The sequence below is a fragment of the Telopea speciosissima genome, chromosome 5 (genome assembly GCF_018873765.1).
Source record: "Telopea speciosissima isolate NSW1024214 ecotype Mountain lineage chromosome 5, Tspe_v1, whole genome shotgun sequence".
Classification (NCBI taxonomy): domain Eukaryota; kingdom Viridiplantae; phylum Streptophyta; class Magnoliopsida; order Proteales; family Proteaceae; genus Telopea; species Telopea speciosissima.
In genome coordinates this window covers 44,125,593-44,142,726 of record NC_057920.1, presented here as the reverse complement: position 1 = coordinate 44,142,726, position 17,134 = coordinate 44,125,593, and the positions used below count along the sequence as shown (strand labels likewise).

The 17,134-nt window shown below is 43.1% G+C and overlaps 1 protein-coding gene across 1 annotated transcript in view; it reads left to right on the top strand.

The window, feature by feature from the left end:
- LOC122662039 (nucleotide-sugar uncharacterized transporter 2-like) overlaps window positions 1-6,993 on the top strand; it is a 51,908-nt gene extending 44,915 nt beyond the window's left edge. The window contains exon 7 of the mRNA XM_043857591.1: window positions 6,325-6,993. Within this exon, the coding sequence (XP_043713526.1) occupies window positions 6,325-6,601 (277 nt within the window). The 3' untranslated portion in view covers window positions 6,602-6,993. The remainder of the gene's footprint in view (window positions 1-6,324) is intronic.
- The last annotated feature ends 10,141 nt before the right edge of the window (window positions 6,994-17,134 follow it).

Sequence of the window (17,134 nt, the reverse complement as noted above, 5' to 3'; positions counted from 1 at the left end):
TTTTGACAGTAATAATAAGTGAAGGGGTCATTTCGGCCCACAGGAGCTTTGCCCTTATCATCCACAGGTGGGGGAACAGCAGGGCGAGAGGTGCTGCTATGGAGGAACCTTGTTTTGAGGTGCTATTGTTGATATAGGCCGGCTTGGAGGTAGAACCCGGCTGTTTACTTGAAGCTAATAACTCCTCTGCTTTCAAGGCCTTCTCAAAACAATCTCGAACGTCTGCAACGTCAACTACTCCAATTGTCCTGTTGATCTCACTTGACAGTCCCAACCTGAATCGAGAAAGCATTTGGATGCCCTCCTCCCTAATGCCAGTGCGAGAAGAAAGAGCATCGAATTTCATCATGTACTCAGTCACAGTCATGGTCCCTTGGCGGAGGGAGTTGAATTGATCCTGCAATTGAGACCTGAAGTGCCTTGGCAGGTATTGCTTACTCAGGTCATATTTCATGTCTTCCCAAGTGCGGGGTGCAGTACCATTAAAGTCCATCTCTCTTTCAGCAGTTCTCCACCACTCACGTGCTGGTCCGACAAGTTTAGCGTGGACTAACTTCATTTTCCCCTCTTCAGACAGGTCATACAGTCAAAATAGTCTTCTATTGCAGCAAGCCAGTCATTAAATACCTGGGGGTCAGAGTGACCATTGAATTCTTTCAGCTCAAGCTTCACTTTTTGGGGGAATGGGGCAATGTATATCTGATTTTAATATGTAGGCCTTGGGAAGGCTTTTAAAACAGATTTGACATAGATTTAAATTAAAATTCAGATTTCAGAATTTTAGGGTTAGGGTTTTAGATTTTAGAATCTAGGTTGAAAACTAGGGTTTAGGAAGGGAATTTTGCGCTGGGTTTCTGGTTGAATTTTACTGGCAGTGGGGGAAAGGTTCGATCAGAATATTGGCCAATTCTGATGGTTAAAATAGTCTGGACAGAACTGAGACTATCCTAGGGTTTTTGGGTTTTGTGGGAGATGAGGGGATTTGGGTTTTTGAACAAAGGATGGGGCAACAGTCTGGGTCGAGTGTAGGACTGATGGAGGGGAAGCTGTGATCAGAATTTTATGAAATACAGATGGAAGATGAAGGTTGGACAGGTCCTAGATGAATTAGGGTTTATGGGATTCAAGCAACACAAAGGGGAAATCGATTGGGAGGGAAGAAGAATGGCTGGAACAGAAAAGTAAACTTCAAACTTACCACAGAAATCCACCGGCAGCAGCTTGATAAGTGAAGGAACCTCCCGATCGGCCGATCGTCTCGATGCAAGGAGTCGCAGGAATCCACCCACTCTATCCACCTTGAAATCCATAAGGATGCACACTCAAAGGAGCAAGAACAGCAGCAGCAGTCGGCCAGCAGCAGAAACAGTCTATTTTTTTCAAATTTCAATGTGGGGGAGCCTCCCACGATTTCTAATTTTATAATAAAGGGCCAATGGCCAAATCCTTATACAAATTAAGGTCTCCACCTTCTAAAATCGTGGAAGGGAGAGATTTAATCTAACTTAACTAATTTAAAATAGTAAATTGACTAAGATACCCCTACTAATTTAAAATAAAAGAATCTAACTTAAAACAACTAATTTAAAAGAAGATTCCATACTAGCCAATAGGATATAATGACCTATTGACCAGTAGGAACACTTCACTTAAATTAGACCAATTGAACCAATTGGATGCAACCAATTCTAAACCGGTTCAATCTAAAAATAGGAAAATAAACTAAGTATGGAAAATAATAATCCTAATCTATGGCTCCCTATTCAAGCCCTAAGTTCAGGGCTTCTTCTTCTTCTGCTTCCTTCTTGGAGTTGCATCAGTCCCCCTTCGAGAAAGCAGGTGGCAGGCCTGCTTGTTCGACGTCAAGTTGAAGGAGTTTGGGAGCTTTGTGAGCAGCTCTGGTCTCATCGATGCAGGCTATGCTGGCAATGTCTTCACTTGGTCGAATAACCAGGCAGGTGCAGGAAGGGTGTTGGCCAGGCTAGATCGGTTCTTTGTAAATTCTGAATGGATTGGGGCTTTTCCAAGGTCTGAGGTCACCCATCTTCACCAGACGTGCTCTGATCACACTCCCATTTGGCTCTCTTTCTCGGCTACCAGCGACCTGGTGTTTTCAGCTTTTAAGTTTCAACAGATGTGGTTATTGCATCCAGACTTCCTCGACTTTGTGAAAGGGGAGTGGGAGAAACCGGCGGTAGGCTCGCCCCTTTTTGTTTTGTTCTTAAAACTCAAAGGGCTCCGTGGTGCTCTCCATAAGTGGAATAAGGAGGTGTTTGGCAATGTGCACCAGAAGGTTAGGGACGCGGAGGACTCGGTGAGCAGGGCAGAGGCAGTTGTTGATCTGTGTGCTAGTGCCGAGGCCAGGGCAGCTCTTGGGGAGGCAAGGGAAGCCTTGCAAGGGGTGTTACTTCAGGAGGAAATTTTATAGAAACAAAAGTCCAGGGTAACCTGGTTGAAGGAAGGGGACCGCAACATGAAGTTTTTTCACTCCATGGTCAATGTCAGGAGGAGGCAGGCCAATGTGAATAAAATTAAAGGGGGGGGGGATGGTGTGTGGATTTTTGATCTTGAGGGGGTGCAGGCGTAGGTGGTTCGGCATTTTTCTAGGATCTTTACTTCCCTAGCCTGTTTAGTTGATGACGAATTATTGGCGTTGATCCCCGGGACTGTGTCGGAGGCGGAGAACGCTGCTCTTCTTTTACCCCCATCATTGGAGGAGGTAGGCTGTTTTCTCCATGTTAAGTGATAGTGCCCCGAGCCTAGATGGTTTCTCAGGGCATTTCTTCACGGCATGCTAGGAGGTGGTGGGCCAGGATGTTTGGGCGGTGATTATGGATTTTTTCATGGGGGGAACTCTCCCTAGGAGCTTCACCTCATCCAATCTGGTGCTTATTCCCAAGAAGGACAACCCCGAGGTAATGGCTGATCTTCGCCCTATTAGCCTTTGTAATTTCTCCTATAAGATTATTGCCAAGATCTTTCTTTCCAGGCTGGCAGGGCTTCTCCCGTCCTTAGTGGCAGAGGAGCAAGGTGCTTTTGTGCAGGGCAGGTGTATCCACGATAATATCTCCATTGTCCAGGAGATGGCTCATGACTTGAACAGAAAGACTCAAGGAGGTAATGTGATCCTCAAGCTTGAATGGCAAAGGCTTATGACCGTCTGGAATGGAAGTTCCTCTGGCTCATTCTCTCCAGATTTGGCTTTAGTGAGGCCTGGATCGCCTTAATCAGAAAGATCGTGGAGAATTGTTGGTTCTTGATAGTGCTGGGTGGCAGGCGGTCGGGGTTCTTCAAGTCTTCCAGGGGGTCAGGCAAGGGGATCCCTTATCCCCGGCTCTGTTCATCTTGGCGGAGGAGGTGATGAGCAGAGGCATTAAAAGCTTATTTGAGGAGGGACATGTGTCTTAATACAGGCTCCTGAGAGGGTGCTCTAGGATCTCACACTGTTGCTGATGACACCATAATCTTCACCAGGGGTCTGAAGAATTCGCTCAAACAGGTCATGGGATTTTTTAGCAGATATGAAGGTTTTTCGGGGCAGCTGGGTCAATAGGCAGAAAAGTTGTTTCGTTTTGGGTGACAAGGTCTCTAGGGCCCACATGGTTGGGTCGGTGACAGGGTTCTCCAGGAAGTCACTTCTAATCACCTACTTGGGGGCCCCTCTCCACTCTAGAAGGCTCAAAATCTGTCTCTTTGACAACTTGGTTGAAAAAATAAGGAACAGAGTGGCAGGTTGGATGGGGAGGCTCTTATCCTCCGGGGGACATGTTACACTCCTAAAGCATGTCCTCGCTTCTATCCCGTTCTCGATACTCTGGACCCGCCTAAGGCAGTTATTTGAAGGTTATATGGCATCTTTGCAGATTTTCTGTGGGGAAGCTCGGAATGGGGAAAGCGCAGGCATTGGGTGTGTTGGAGAAAGGTCTGTAGGCCGCTTGATGAAGGGGGGCTTGGAATCAGGCTTCTAGAGGATGTTGGTATCTCGCTCAGGCTCAAGGGCCTTTGGAAAGGGTGCTTGCAGATCGCTCTCTGTGGAGTGGGTTCTTTTGGGCAAAGTTCTTCAGGAACCTTCATGTTACTTTGGCTGGATCGCAGGGGATGGGCTCAAAGTCTTGGCGTAGTGCGTTGACCTATAAGGGGTTTATGTTGGATAGAGCACGGTGGCTGCTTGGCTCTGACAGGGTTTCTTTCTAGCTCGATAACTGGACGGGAGCTGGGGCTCTAATTGACTTTGTTGACAACGGCCTGATGGTAGACACGGATTTGTGTGTGAGGGATGCCCTGGTGGCGGACGACATCTGGAAACAGGACATTATTGATCACATTGACTCCCCTACCATCAGGGCAAGCATTATACTGGAGGCTTTACTCTCTCTAATAGAGATGATGTCCTAGTATGGTCTCCCTCGAGTGATGGACCGTGGACGTTTCATAACCAAGTCGGCTTGGAATGAGGTGCGGAGTGTCTCGCCTGTGGTTCCTTATGTTAAGTGGGTGTGGAATCTTTTTGTTACGGTGAAAATAGCCTTCTTCTCGTGGCAGCTTCTCAATGGAAGGGTCCCCACGGACGAGGCGCTTATGTCGGCTGGCATACCCTGGCCTCAAAATGTGACTATTGTGGGAGACCGCAGAGTGAGATGACTGACCACTGTCTGCTACATGGGGGTACGGCTTCCAAGGTGTGGAGATATTTTGAGCGTATCTTCGACATCCCTTCTCTCCCTTCTCAGGATGTTAGAAACCAGATTGGTCTGTGGCAGAATGCAGCAAGTTGTAGTAGTCTTAGTGCTGATATCAAGGGTCTACTGCCGGCCTTGGTGGTTTGGGAGCTGTGGAAGGAGAGAAATAATAGAAGGCATGGAGAAACTAGGCACACTTCTGGTTCAATTATTGCAAGCATTAAAGCCTGGGTAAAAGACATTCGGCCACCCCCCAAAAATGGCCGGTTAGGGTCCTTGAGGGATGGCCTAATCCTACAGTGTTTTGGCCTCACGCCTGCGGCCCCCAAGCTGAAATGCCCCCTACCAGTTTATTGGTGCCCCCCCTTTTGCTTTTGTAAAACTCAATGTGGATGGTGCTTGTAGGGGTAATCCGGGCTTTGGAGGAGGTGGAGGGGTCATAAGGGATCCGAATGGTTTGGTCTTGGCAGCTTTCTCTAATTACTATGGGGCATGCACCTACTCGATTGCCGAGCTTCGAGCCTTGAGGGATGGGTTAGTTCTGTGCCATGAGCTTGGGTTCTTAGACTTGATGGTTAACATGGATTTGGCATCCACGGCCAGGATGGTTAGTCAGAAGAGTTGTAACTTATGGAAAGGCTGGTAGTGGTTCAATGAGATCTTGCCTGTGACTTTGGGACTTCTGTCACATTCCAGCAGGGCGGCTTGCCTACAGGTGGCGGCCTTCAGGTTATTCTTCGGGAGGACAAGGTGGGTCTTCCGGTTCTCAGGAAGTAGGGCTTGTTTCGTTCTTTCTCTTCGGGTTAGGGTTTCTGTTTGAGAGGTCTGGTGTGGGCAGCTCCTTGGGTTTGGGTAAGGTGGAATGTTCCCCCCCTGGTGTATGCTCCTATTCTTTTATTGCTTTTAATAAAATGCTAGGGGCCGGCTCGGGTCCCTGATGAAGTTCGGGTTAAAAAAAAAAAAAAACCTTTTTTCATTGTCTCATTACTCAAGTAGTGAGGCAATAGAGAGATTGATGCATATAGGTATACCATCTCTTCTTAATGTGCTTTTCATGAGTTTTTTTGTCTCTTCCTTCCGGGCAAGTTCAAGCTTTTAATTGGCTCACCATGGAGTAGATCCAGCTTTGCATCAATAGGGCTGCATGGCACTGTGTATGGTATATACATTGATTCGAAAAGAACATGCTTCCAGTAGTGCCCACTACTGAAGTAGTAGTATTGAAAATAAACTAAACTAAAATAAATAAAAGACCGAGCTTTTAATTACATTGTTATTTCGTCAACAAACAATGTATGAAGAACCGAAAATGTACCTTTACATGTAGTTGCTATGGAATATTTTGCGAGTATACCCCCCCCCCAACCCCAAAAAAAGAAAAGTATAGCTTATCAAATTTCATTCTTTTTTTGGGATAAATTCCCTTTGTTTTATGTTTTACTCAAACTGGCAGAATCCATTATAGATATTTCATGGTTTTATACGTGGGAATTATGCATATTCATTTGTTATGGATATCTAAAGTGATAAATAATGCATTAATAATAAAACTCTGTAAATGGGTTGCTTTTGTCAAACCATGATTGGATTTGAGTTCTTGTTGCTCAGTTCTGATTTGGTTCCTTCTTTTGCATATACTGTGCAGGGCAACCTCTGCTACCACTCATGTTGTTCTTGGGCAGTTCAAAACATGTGTCATCCTTCTTGGAGGTTTTCTTCTCTTTGGTTCGAATCCTGGCACAGTAAGTCTCTGTGGTGTAATCACTGCCCTTGTTGGTATGTCTGTGTACACTTACCTTAATTTGCAACAGCTGACAAACAAGATATCTCCCAGACAAGCACCTTTTTCTCTAGCTAAATCTAAGTTGAGTAGAGAAAATGGAGAGATGCGTGATGGATGTTGTGACGGGGAATCCGTCTGATTGGCAAATTTCTAACTATTGCTCAGGAAGAAGAAACTGATCTTTGTTGCAGTAGAAGATAAACTAGCTACTAACCTAGTTGTTTTAATTTATTTTCTTTTACCTTAATATTGTTTTCTTTCTTCCAAGTTGCCATTTAGATATTATGTATCTTTCAATTCTTGTGGTATACTGGGTTTACATACGTTGCATCAGGGTCAAAGGTGTGTAATTAGAAAACACAAAAAAGAGGAAGAAGGGTTCTAACATTTTGTAAGGTAAACTCTTGTAGGCATGTAATGTTGATATTACTGAGATGTATTTGCTCCTTTATGCTTTGATTACTGCTTAAGTACACGCATATATAATATAATCAATCAAAGCCTTTTTGGTTAATACAAATTCATTATGTTACTTTCACGCTTTCCATTCGTGAATTTGGTTCTGGTAGCAGTTATACATCATTATCTATGCTCATTAAAGTAGTAGTACAAATGTATTTCCACTGTTCCGATCACATACTGACCTTAGCTTATATAAGGGGTCTGTCCTGGCTTGTTCATTCCTACCTGTAGAATATTGGATTGCCAACAGCTTCGCTCCATGTTTTTTTTTTGGTGATAAAAAGGAAAAACGAAGTTAATATAAGGAAGTATACATAATATTCTTGGCCTGTGTGTGACGAGCCAAGTTAGATGCTAAAGCTATACAAAAAGGATCCCCTTGATTTAGAAACTTAACGTTACTGTATAAGTCTGAAATATATAGCAAGTCTTTAATATGCTGCCAAGGCCAGGCGGATTTGGTTGGAGATGGAAGAACATCGGTGATCATAGAGTAGGAGCACCATCCTTCTTGAATCTTCAACCCTAAAACTGATGCATGATCCAGGCCAGACCGAATACTATATAAAACTGGCTCCAATTCTGAAGAAGCAAACAGGAATCCTACAATAAAAAAGATAAATCTTCCTTCTGTCAAAAAAATGTAAGACCATCCAGCAGTACTCAAGCTGGGTATTTAGTAACCTGCACAGATTAAGACATGAAAGTCTAGTTTTGATAAGCCGCAGAATTTTGACATTGGCAAGAATAAATTATGATTATTATTTACATTGGAGGATGAAATATGGGGAGGGGATAGCTTCAAGTCAGATAAATAACGCATAATTAACTTTATAACCCGGGTCGGATTAGGTCTTTCTGTACCAAACACTGCAGTGTTTTGGGAGTTCCATATAAAGTAGCAAGTGATAATAAACACATTAAAAAACCAAATTAAAGATTGTTTATTGAAACTGGTATTGAAAAATATAGAAAGGCATAATTCTTGAAGGTTTGGAGAGGCCATAAATTCAGTTCTCAGGCCCAGAGGTCCCACCACCCAAAGATGCTTGACCCAATCACAAGATATGAATAAGTGCCAGTATGATTTGACACAATTTCCACAAAGAGCACAGGAAGGGTCGATCGGAAGCCATTTTGCTAGAGCAGCCTTGATAGGGAGTCCTGCATTCAGAACACGCCAGAAGAAAATTTTAAAGTTCGGATGAATTTTTAGTTTCCAAACAAATTTCCACCAAGTATTGCTAATCAGATTATTATTCTTTTTATTAGAACTCAGCTCAGTGGCAGCCAATTTAGTGTTAAAGAGGCCCTTTTTGGAATGCAGAAACCACCAACCATCCTCAACATTAGAAAAATTGAGTAAGGATACTTGAGAAATGATATGTGGGGGTAAAACTTGATTCAAGAAATCGACATTCCATCTATCATCCAACCTATACTTTTCAAGAGGGTGGGAGCACATGTCCTTAATCAAGGAAATTAAGGAGAGAACCGAAAGGTTTCCTGGAATAGAAGGAAGCCATCTGTTGGTCAAGAAGAAAGTTGTTTTACCATTACATACTTTCCTAATAACAGATTTTTCAAGTTCCGGAATGATGTGGGCAATACTATTCCAGACCCATGATCCCTTTCTTTTCCTAGTAGTGGGATAAAAAAGGGTTTTTTTGAGAAATATTTCGCTTTGAGAATTCTGGACCAGACAGACAAGGTATCCGTAATTAACCTCCAACCTAGTTTCATGATGAGAGCTTTATTATGGTGTTCGACTTTTCTAAAACTCAGGTCCCCAACAGCTTTGGGAAGGCACAATTTATCCCAGGAGATGCGACAAGAGTTCTTTTTCTTTCCATTAGAACTACCTAACCAGAAATTAAGACAAATTGAATCAATTTGTAGACACACTTTAAGAGGAAATAAAAAACAATTCATGAGATAAGTCGGGGTTGCAGCTAACGTCGATTGTATCAATACCGAACGTCCTGCAAAAGACAGATAGTTAGATTTCCAAGTTGCCAATTTGTGTTGCATCCGGAGGACTATCCCATTAAGATCTTTCACTTTGGATCTACAATGAAACAAGTCAGTACCCAGGTACGTAGAGTCCTTGGTCATCTCCGAAATACCAAGAAGAGAACAGAGAGAACGCCTCTCAAACATAGGAACATTTTTACTGAAGTAAATTGCACTCTTCTTCAAATTAATTTCTTGGCTAGAAAGATCGGAAAAGAGATCCAAAATGGTTTTGATAGTCAAGCGGTCTTCCTGCTCAGCATGACAAAAGATGAAGATATCATTAGCAAAAAATAAATGGGATATTTCAGGCACTAACCTAGATATCTTGATTCCTTGGAACAAGTTAAGATCTCGATAAGTGGTGAGTAATCTAGAGAGAGCTTCCATAGCAACAATAAATAAATAGGGACTACGAGGGCATCCCTGTCGAATTCCTCTCGAGGCTCTGAAGTTGTCAAAAGGACTTCCATCTAGCTTAATAGAAAAGCTGATAGATGTAATTAGATTGTTAATCAAGGAAACCCATTTCTCACCAAAACCCAGAAATTTAAACAGGGAAGTTATCAAACTCCACTCGATACGATCGTATGCCTTTGACATGTCAATTTTAATAGCAGCAAATTTCTTCTTACCTTTGGTGTGATTAAGAAAGTGAAAGATTTCCTGTGCCACAACAACATTGTCAATAATTTGTCTACCAGGCACAAAAGCAGCTTGAAAGGGTGAAATAATCAAGTTTAAGTGGCCTTTGAGTCTATTAGCCGTCAATTTGGAAATTATTTTATACGCAACATTACAAAGGCTGATAGGCCAAAATTCTTCAACCGAAGCAGCGGTATCCTTCTTGGGGATCAAACAGATGAGAGTATGGTTGAGACCTGGAGGGATGGAGCCATCATTAAAAAAAAAAAGAACCAATCTCAATAGATCAGGGCTTACAAGATCCCAACATTTTTGAAAAAAAAAATAGTCTGAAAAACCATCAATTCCGGGTGCTTTCAAAGGCCCCAAGGAGAAAACGACATTCTTGATCTCCTCCAATAAAGGAAGTGAGCAAAGACTATCAGAATCAGCCAAGGAGATAACATGGGGGAATAAGCATTCAATAAAATTGGCATCCAGGGGGTTGGAGGTGGTGAATATATCCTTCAGGTGGGAAGCAAAAGAATGAGCAATGGCTTTAGGGTCCTCCACCTTATTTCCCAAGGAATCAAAAATAAAATTGATTCTTCTTTTTCTGAGGTTTGTCTTTGCCACAACATGATAAAATTTAGTATTTTGATCTCCGTCCTTGATATAAAGATGTCGTGATTTTTGAATCCAAAACGCTTCTTCAGCGTAAAAAATCTACCCGGCCTGCTTCTGGATCTTACAAAGCAGTTCAAAATTAGGGTTACACTTTTCAGAGCTAGCCTGGAATTGATCAAAGAGTTGAGATTTAAGGTTAGAAATGTGACCAAAAGTGTTTTTGTTCCAAATTCTCAGAGAATTAGCCAAGGAAGCAAGTTTTGTAATAATTTGGTCCTGGTGGGAATAGTTCCACATGTTATCACAGAAATTTTTGAATTCAGGATGAAAAGTCCAAGCATCTTGGAAGTGAAAGATTTTTCTATATCGAGGTCTAGACCTTGAGGTTGAGAGGAGGAGTGGGTTATGGTCAGAGCCGAGAGCAGACAGTTTGGTAATTGAGGCCTCGGGGAACATGAAAAACCAAGAAGGTTGAGCTAGACCTTGGTCAGGGCATTCCTTGATAAGTTTGGGGGTTTTTGTTTATTGGTCCAAGAGAATTTGGGTCCATTAAAACACACGTCCTCAGTGAGCCTTTTTGCTTATTCGGAGTAACAGAGTGCCAAGAGGGGTGGAATTGGGTCCCACCCAATTGATGCGAATAAGTCTAAAGGTGACTACTAGTTTTACTTGTTAGCTCATCTTGGATACAAGTCTGTTGGACACACAGTGCAGATGGCAGTATTTGTATGCTTGTTGTCATCACAATGTATGTTTGTTGGTTGTTGTCAACGTAAGTGCTGATCTTGTACAACAGTGTACTGGTATAGCAAGACACCTACAAATACCTATAGTGATGTTGCAAGGATCACAATGTTATATGGAGTGTAGGCAGTGATTGGACAGTGTTCCGGACATCCCCAGTAGTTATTACAATATCCACATTGGTAGTGACAATATTACTGGGGTTTGACAGTGTACATAGAGACAATTCTATCATTTATAGCATTACAGGGGCATTTCAGTATCCGAGCCTTTGTGGCAACATGGGACACTTTATTTCAGTGTTTTCGTTTAGTCATGCAGTTTAGAAGCAAAATGATGAGAGAGAATGAGGAGAGAGAAAGAGGGTAGAGAAAGTGAGGTGGGCCCACATGGTGGGAGAACCCACAATGCCATGTGGAAGTACAACATGGCTGTGTAGTGACAGGCTACGTGGTTGAGAAACTCCAAGTGGTAGCAATGTAGCAACAGGGTGGAAACAGTGTGCAGGGTAGTGTGACTGGCAAGGTGTTGCGGCCACGCCCACAACATGGTATGGCCATGGCTGCAGGTTGTGCGAGTGTGCCCACAACAGACCCCCAGCCCTGCGCACGCATGACCTCATGGCTGGCCGAGGCTGATGACTAAGGCAATTGGTAGATGCCAATTATTTTTGTATGCATGTTGGATATTGGAGTGCTCTGTTGTAGGATGGATGTACATACCCTTGGTAGAGCCTTTAACAATCATGTTGAGTTGTGTACACAACTATGTATGATTTTCTGTGCCAACAGTGAGGGTCAACCGCTATGTTTAAGGTTGTGTGATTGATAGAGAGGTGCAGAGTGTAAGGATAAGCTCTCGGCAACATTATGTTCATTAGCTTTAGGCAGTAGAGTCTATGATTGTGATTGAGTGTGCCTTGGTCAGGGGTGCCAGTCAGTGTGTGTGTGTGTGCCTGTGTATTTGAGAAGACTATGTCTTTGTTAGTATTGATTCCAAGGGATCTCAACAGATGAATTGAGAGTGGAACTATTGAAGGAAAGAATTTTTAGAGTCCACTGATTCATCTCCTCATGTCAACTTGGGAACAACAATTGGTATTAAAGCATTGGTACCCTAGGGAAGAAGTCTAACAACTTCGGGTTTTTGGAATTGAGAGGATGACAACAGTTGACACGCTTAGTGGACCTACCTGATTTTTTGTTTCTGGAGCACCAGTATTTGATGGCACAAATTTTGTGTTCTAGAAGATTAAGGTATTATGTGTGGGATGCAGTGGTTAGTGGAAAGATGGACTCCCAAGTCTGAGTCTTGGTCAAGCAGAGCAATCATGGATGGACTAGATGATAGCGTGAGAGTTAGAGTTAGTGGCTACAATATAAGAAAGGCTATGTGGGAGAGACTACAGAGCCTTTATGGAGATGTGTCAGCTTCAGATGTATCTAGGTTCTTCTTGTCAGATAGAGACAGAGGTGGATATGCTAGTGTGTATGGGTTTTGATGAGAGCACAGAGCAGTTGATAGTACACACAAAGTTGGATGATGAGGTAGATGATACAGATGTTGACTAAAGAGGAGAGCTGACAACAATACTTGATGAGTTGAGATTGGAGGGATAGATATCAAAAGAATCTAGAGATCTCACATAAGCTAGAGAGATCATTCATTCCTTGAGAGCTCAGCTGAAAGAGTCCTCAGTTATTGTTGAGGAACTGGAGAGGTGACATGTACAACAGTCTGGAGGTGGAGATTACTGCTCTGAGGTCACAGTTGATAGAGCTAAAAAGTAGCAGATGTGTGTACTGTAGACAGTCAGAGTCTGACAACATAATCCTAGGATCATTACCAGAGACATCAATACAGGAGCTGTGTGATAGTCAGCTTGATGAGAGATGTAGAGGACTTTAAGAGGAAGTCATATCATTGCAGCTGTTTTATTTATCACTCCCTTGAACTTACACTCTATTTATTCAAACTCCCATGTCAGAAGTTCTACCTTTGATTATCCCAAAAAAGTGAACTTTAGCAATACTTCTCCCTTGCTATTTTAAAATGGCCAAATTACCCCTCCTAACCGCTTCTTCTTCTATCAAATGCAGTGAACCATCCAGGATTCTCCACTTCTGATCACACCCCTACCCCACCCTTGTTGCTACTTGACAACCTCCCCCATCCTACCCTGCAAATCCCATTTCTATTGGAACCACCTCCTTGCTTCGGCTTCTGCTAAGGTATAGGAACCACAATTTGAACAGGTTTCAAACTTGAGGAACTTGATCTTGCTCCATAAATTGACTCGGTTGTAGCAGAAGAAAAGCCACCTTCGTTGCTAGAAGCATGAGGAGCTTGAAATAGAATTGAACATAGAACGATTGCTTGGAAATTTTGGTGGTTTGAAATCGAAATCCAAGGCCGATGACTTTTGACGGACTACGACCTTCTTGCTTACCTTCTTCTTCATCCATTGCTTGATCAGGCCAGTTCGTCAAAGATTTGCCATCTCTTTCTGCAGTAAAACACTGCTTCCTCGAACATTTCTGCGTTGTTTCTTTCTCATTGTCTCTCTATAGGGAACAATCTCTTCTTCTTTTGCATTGTCATCTTCATCGGTCAAGTGGTTTATAACGCCGAGGAGGGTTATAATGAAAGATCGGCAGGGACTAGATTTGTAGGACAGGGGTGAGGATGGTCGTGGGGGTTGCCTATTATGAACAACGCCTTGTGCATGTGCAAGCACTCTTGAGATGTCAATAGATCGGTCTGGTTTATCTGGCCATTGCCTTAAGCTAAATTCACCATGTTCTAATGCATGATCAACACCCACAACCTCCGCATCTCCACAAACACCTGGAGAACTTACTTGGTTGTTAAGGTGAACAGTTGGGCAGAAACACCCAATCTATCTATTTCTCCCATGGCTTGCACCACACTGACTTGACATTATTTGAGGCATTACCTGAGATGCCAAACCTATTAGTGTTAGTTAACCCAAGATTTCAACTGGATACGACACAAGCATTCAATTCCCTAGAACTGTCAGACTTCTCCCAATGGGACTCCGATGAACCCTCCATCACTATCCACTTATTGTTACGCCCCTATCTCGATAAGGAATACAATAATAAATAAAGGGGTGACTGGGATGATACATGTCATCCCACTAAGATACCAGGATCATAGATACAGTATCCCAATCCAGAGTCCTAAACTAACATCAATGTCTCATTAATATCAAAGTGCAGAAAGGAAATAAATATTACATTTCCAAATGTAAAATGTATAAGCGGAAGTGTTTAAAGGTAGTAGTTACAATATGTTCAACCGGCTAATGATACATAATAAAGTTTTGTTACCATTACCGACTGACCATGACATAACTGCTCAAAATATTATATAACAATGAATGTTTATACAAGGCATGAGGCCTAAAAGTTAATAAAAAGGGACTACATCGAAAGTATTACCAAGGCCCATAGACACAATCATCACACAGGCATCCATCGCCGTGCTCCTCGATCACAGCCTCCAGATCCCCAGTCCCGCTATCATCATATCCCAAGGGTTCAATCTCGAGACCAGTAAGATAGTCATTACCTGTATCATCATCTAAAAAGAATGTATACACAAGGGTTAGCTCCACTGAGCCAGTGAGGGGATGGGGATGCACATACACACAACAACACAATAATCCATGATACATTCCATTATTAATTCATTTACCACCTAGCACACAATACTAGGTCAATAGGTATATGCTACTATGATAATTTGGGATTACACTGTGGGTCCTTCCTTTCGATGCCACAATGCAACCTCAATTACTACATTGGAGCCCGCACCGATCGTAGTCATCACCACCTAGAGGCAGACCCCAATAACCATTACTACCCTTGAGTTGGCCACTCTAACTCTCCACAGGTATCAGGTGCTCTGGTTACCCAACACCTAAACCCCTGTTGGTAAGGGTTGTAGCATAGGAAACTGTACCTAACCACAGATATACTACATAGATCCTATCGTGTTGAGAGGTAATCCAGATATATCAACATCCCATTCCATCTAACACTCGGGTACTAGCACAACACGACGCATACAGGCAAAATGACATGGAAGTTACTAGCTCAGATAATCTAGGATTTTGGTACCGGTACTTCTCGACACCATAACCCAACACAGCCCACATCATAATCCATATCATCAGTATCAAATAGAAATAGATGCAATAATGCAAACATGATCATAATGATGCAATTAACAATATATACATGTATAGATACGTAGGCAAACCCAAACAAAGCCCAAACCCACTCACTTGTAGTCCACGTAACGTTTGGTGCGATTGCTAAGGATTGCTTTGATACACACTCCTCCATATTAATTAGATCACCTAGGGATGCATGAACATGGTTAGAAGATGTAGAAGGGGCCCCAAGGGAAGTCCTGCAAAGTAAATGTTGGTCATTGATAACACATCATGAATGGACTCAGGGGCGGAGGCAGTAGGGTGAGTCCATCCCTGGATCCGCCTAGGCATCCAAGTTGAAATAGGTGAAATGGAACTACGGATGGAACCTACCATTGGGTCCGGTTGTTCTTCCGTCCATCACTGAGATTTTATCGAGGGGAATGGAACCAGGGATGGAATCAATCCTATGGTTCTGTTCGTTGTTCTGCCTAGTACTGAGGTTTTATCGAGGGGCACAGAACCATAGACGGAACCTACCATTGGATCCGTTGATTGTTCCATCCGGTTATGACGCCTAATTTATATGGAACGGATCTGCAAATGGAAGCACGATACCTAGTTTTGTTCGTTGATCCTTTCGAGGTAACATAAGCATTTCGTAGATCTTTATCTCCTAGCCTTTTTCCTTGGGATTCATCAGCCACAAGGGCTAGGAGAGGGTATCCTAAGCCTTCCTAGGGTCACAATGTCACCTAACATTCATGGGTTTAAGGTTTTACAAGGAATCCATCTCCCATGATCCCAATCTAGGAGGGAGCTATAGGACAACAACTAGGTTGAAAGGGGGGCTCCCAAGGTCGAATCTACTGTAGGAAACTCCGTTAATGGAGTTCCAAACATGGCCATAGTCTCAATTTGGGTTCCAAGTGAAACCCTAGGTTGAAATCGATCCAAGAAGGATCCTAGAGCCCAAATAAGTAAGGAAAAGAGAGGGAGATAGCTTACCTAAGATGGTAGGTGAAATCCCCAATGGATGAGCTCCACTTCAATGCTCTCCACCAAGCTCCCTTCAAGGTCCTCTTCCACTCTCCTTCTCCCACGTTTTTGGTGGTTGTAGGGTAGTAAATGACCAATAAAGGCCCAACCCTCTATTTATAGTGAGGATTAAGTTAGGGTCTATTTGGCTATGTACTCAACTCCCAAAACCTATTTAAATTCCATTTTAGGTCACATGGCCCACTTAACAGGTCCAACAAGGAATGGGATAGGTAGGGTTGGGGTCCATCATGCCTAGGGGCATAGCCATGATTTTTGGGGTACGGGTATATGGGCCCCACACATGGAGACACACAAAACAGGCATGACAGCGTGAATGAATGATCGAACGGACTCACAGCAGTGGGTCCGTTCGTGGATCCGTTCCTGCTATAAGGGCTGAATCAACCAAGAAATGCCACGGGCTTTGACCCGCACTTCAAGGGCTTCGAGGAGGGTCTGACTACATGAGTGTTAGGGTAAGGACTATGCTTATGGTATTTACTCACCTTTCATCAAGACTCAATTCCCGGACCCCGAACAACAGTCTCTTATCAATGCACACGGCATAGAGGCATCACTTGTTGATGCAAGCGGCCACTGGGTTCTCCTTGCGATCCTTTTCGCTTTTGGGACTAGTGTTAGGAGGGCAATCTAGGAAATCACCATTCACGAACCTTCCCCAATCTCAGTTAAGGAATCTTTCTTCAACCGGGAGTCCGATGCTTCGATCGACGATCTTATGAGTTGGCTTGACGACCATCGCAAATAATTCACCGCCGTACACTACTGCCTCGCCTACGTGGCACAACATTACAATTTTATATTAGGGTGTGCGGTTATAACATTCCCCACACCTTACAAGAAATTTCATCCTCGAAATTTGACATACCTTGTAAATCAAGAAAGGAGGGATACTTTGCCCATATTTCTACTTCAGATTTTCAGGATGCCTTCTCAACTGGGTGATTGCACCACTTA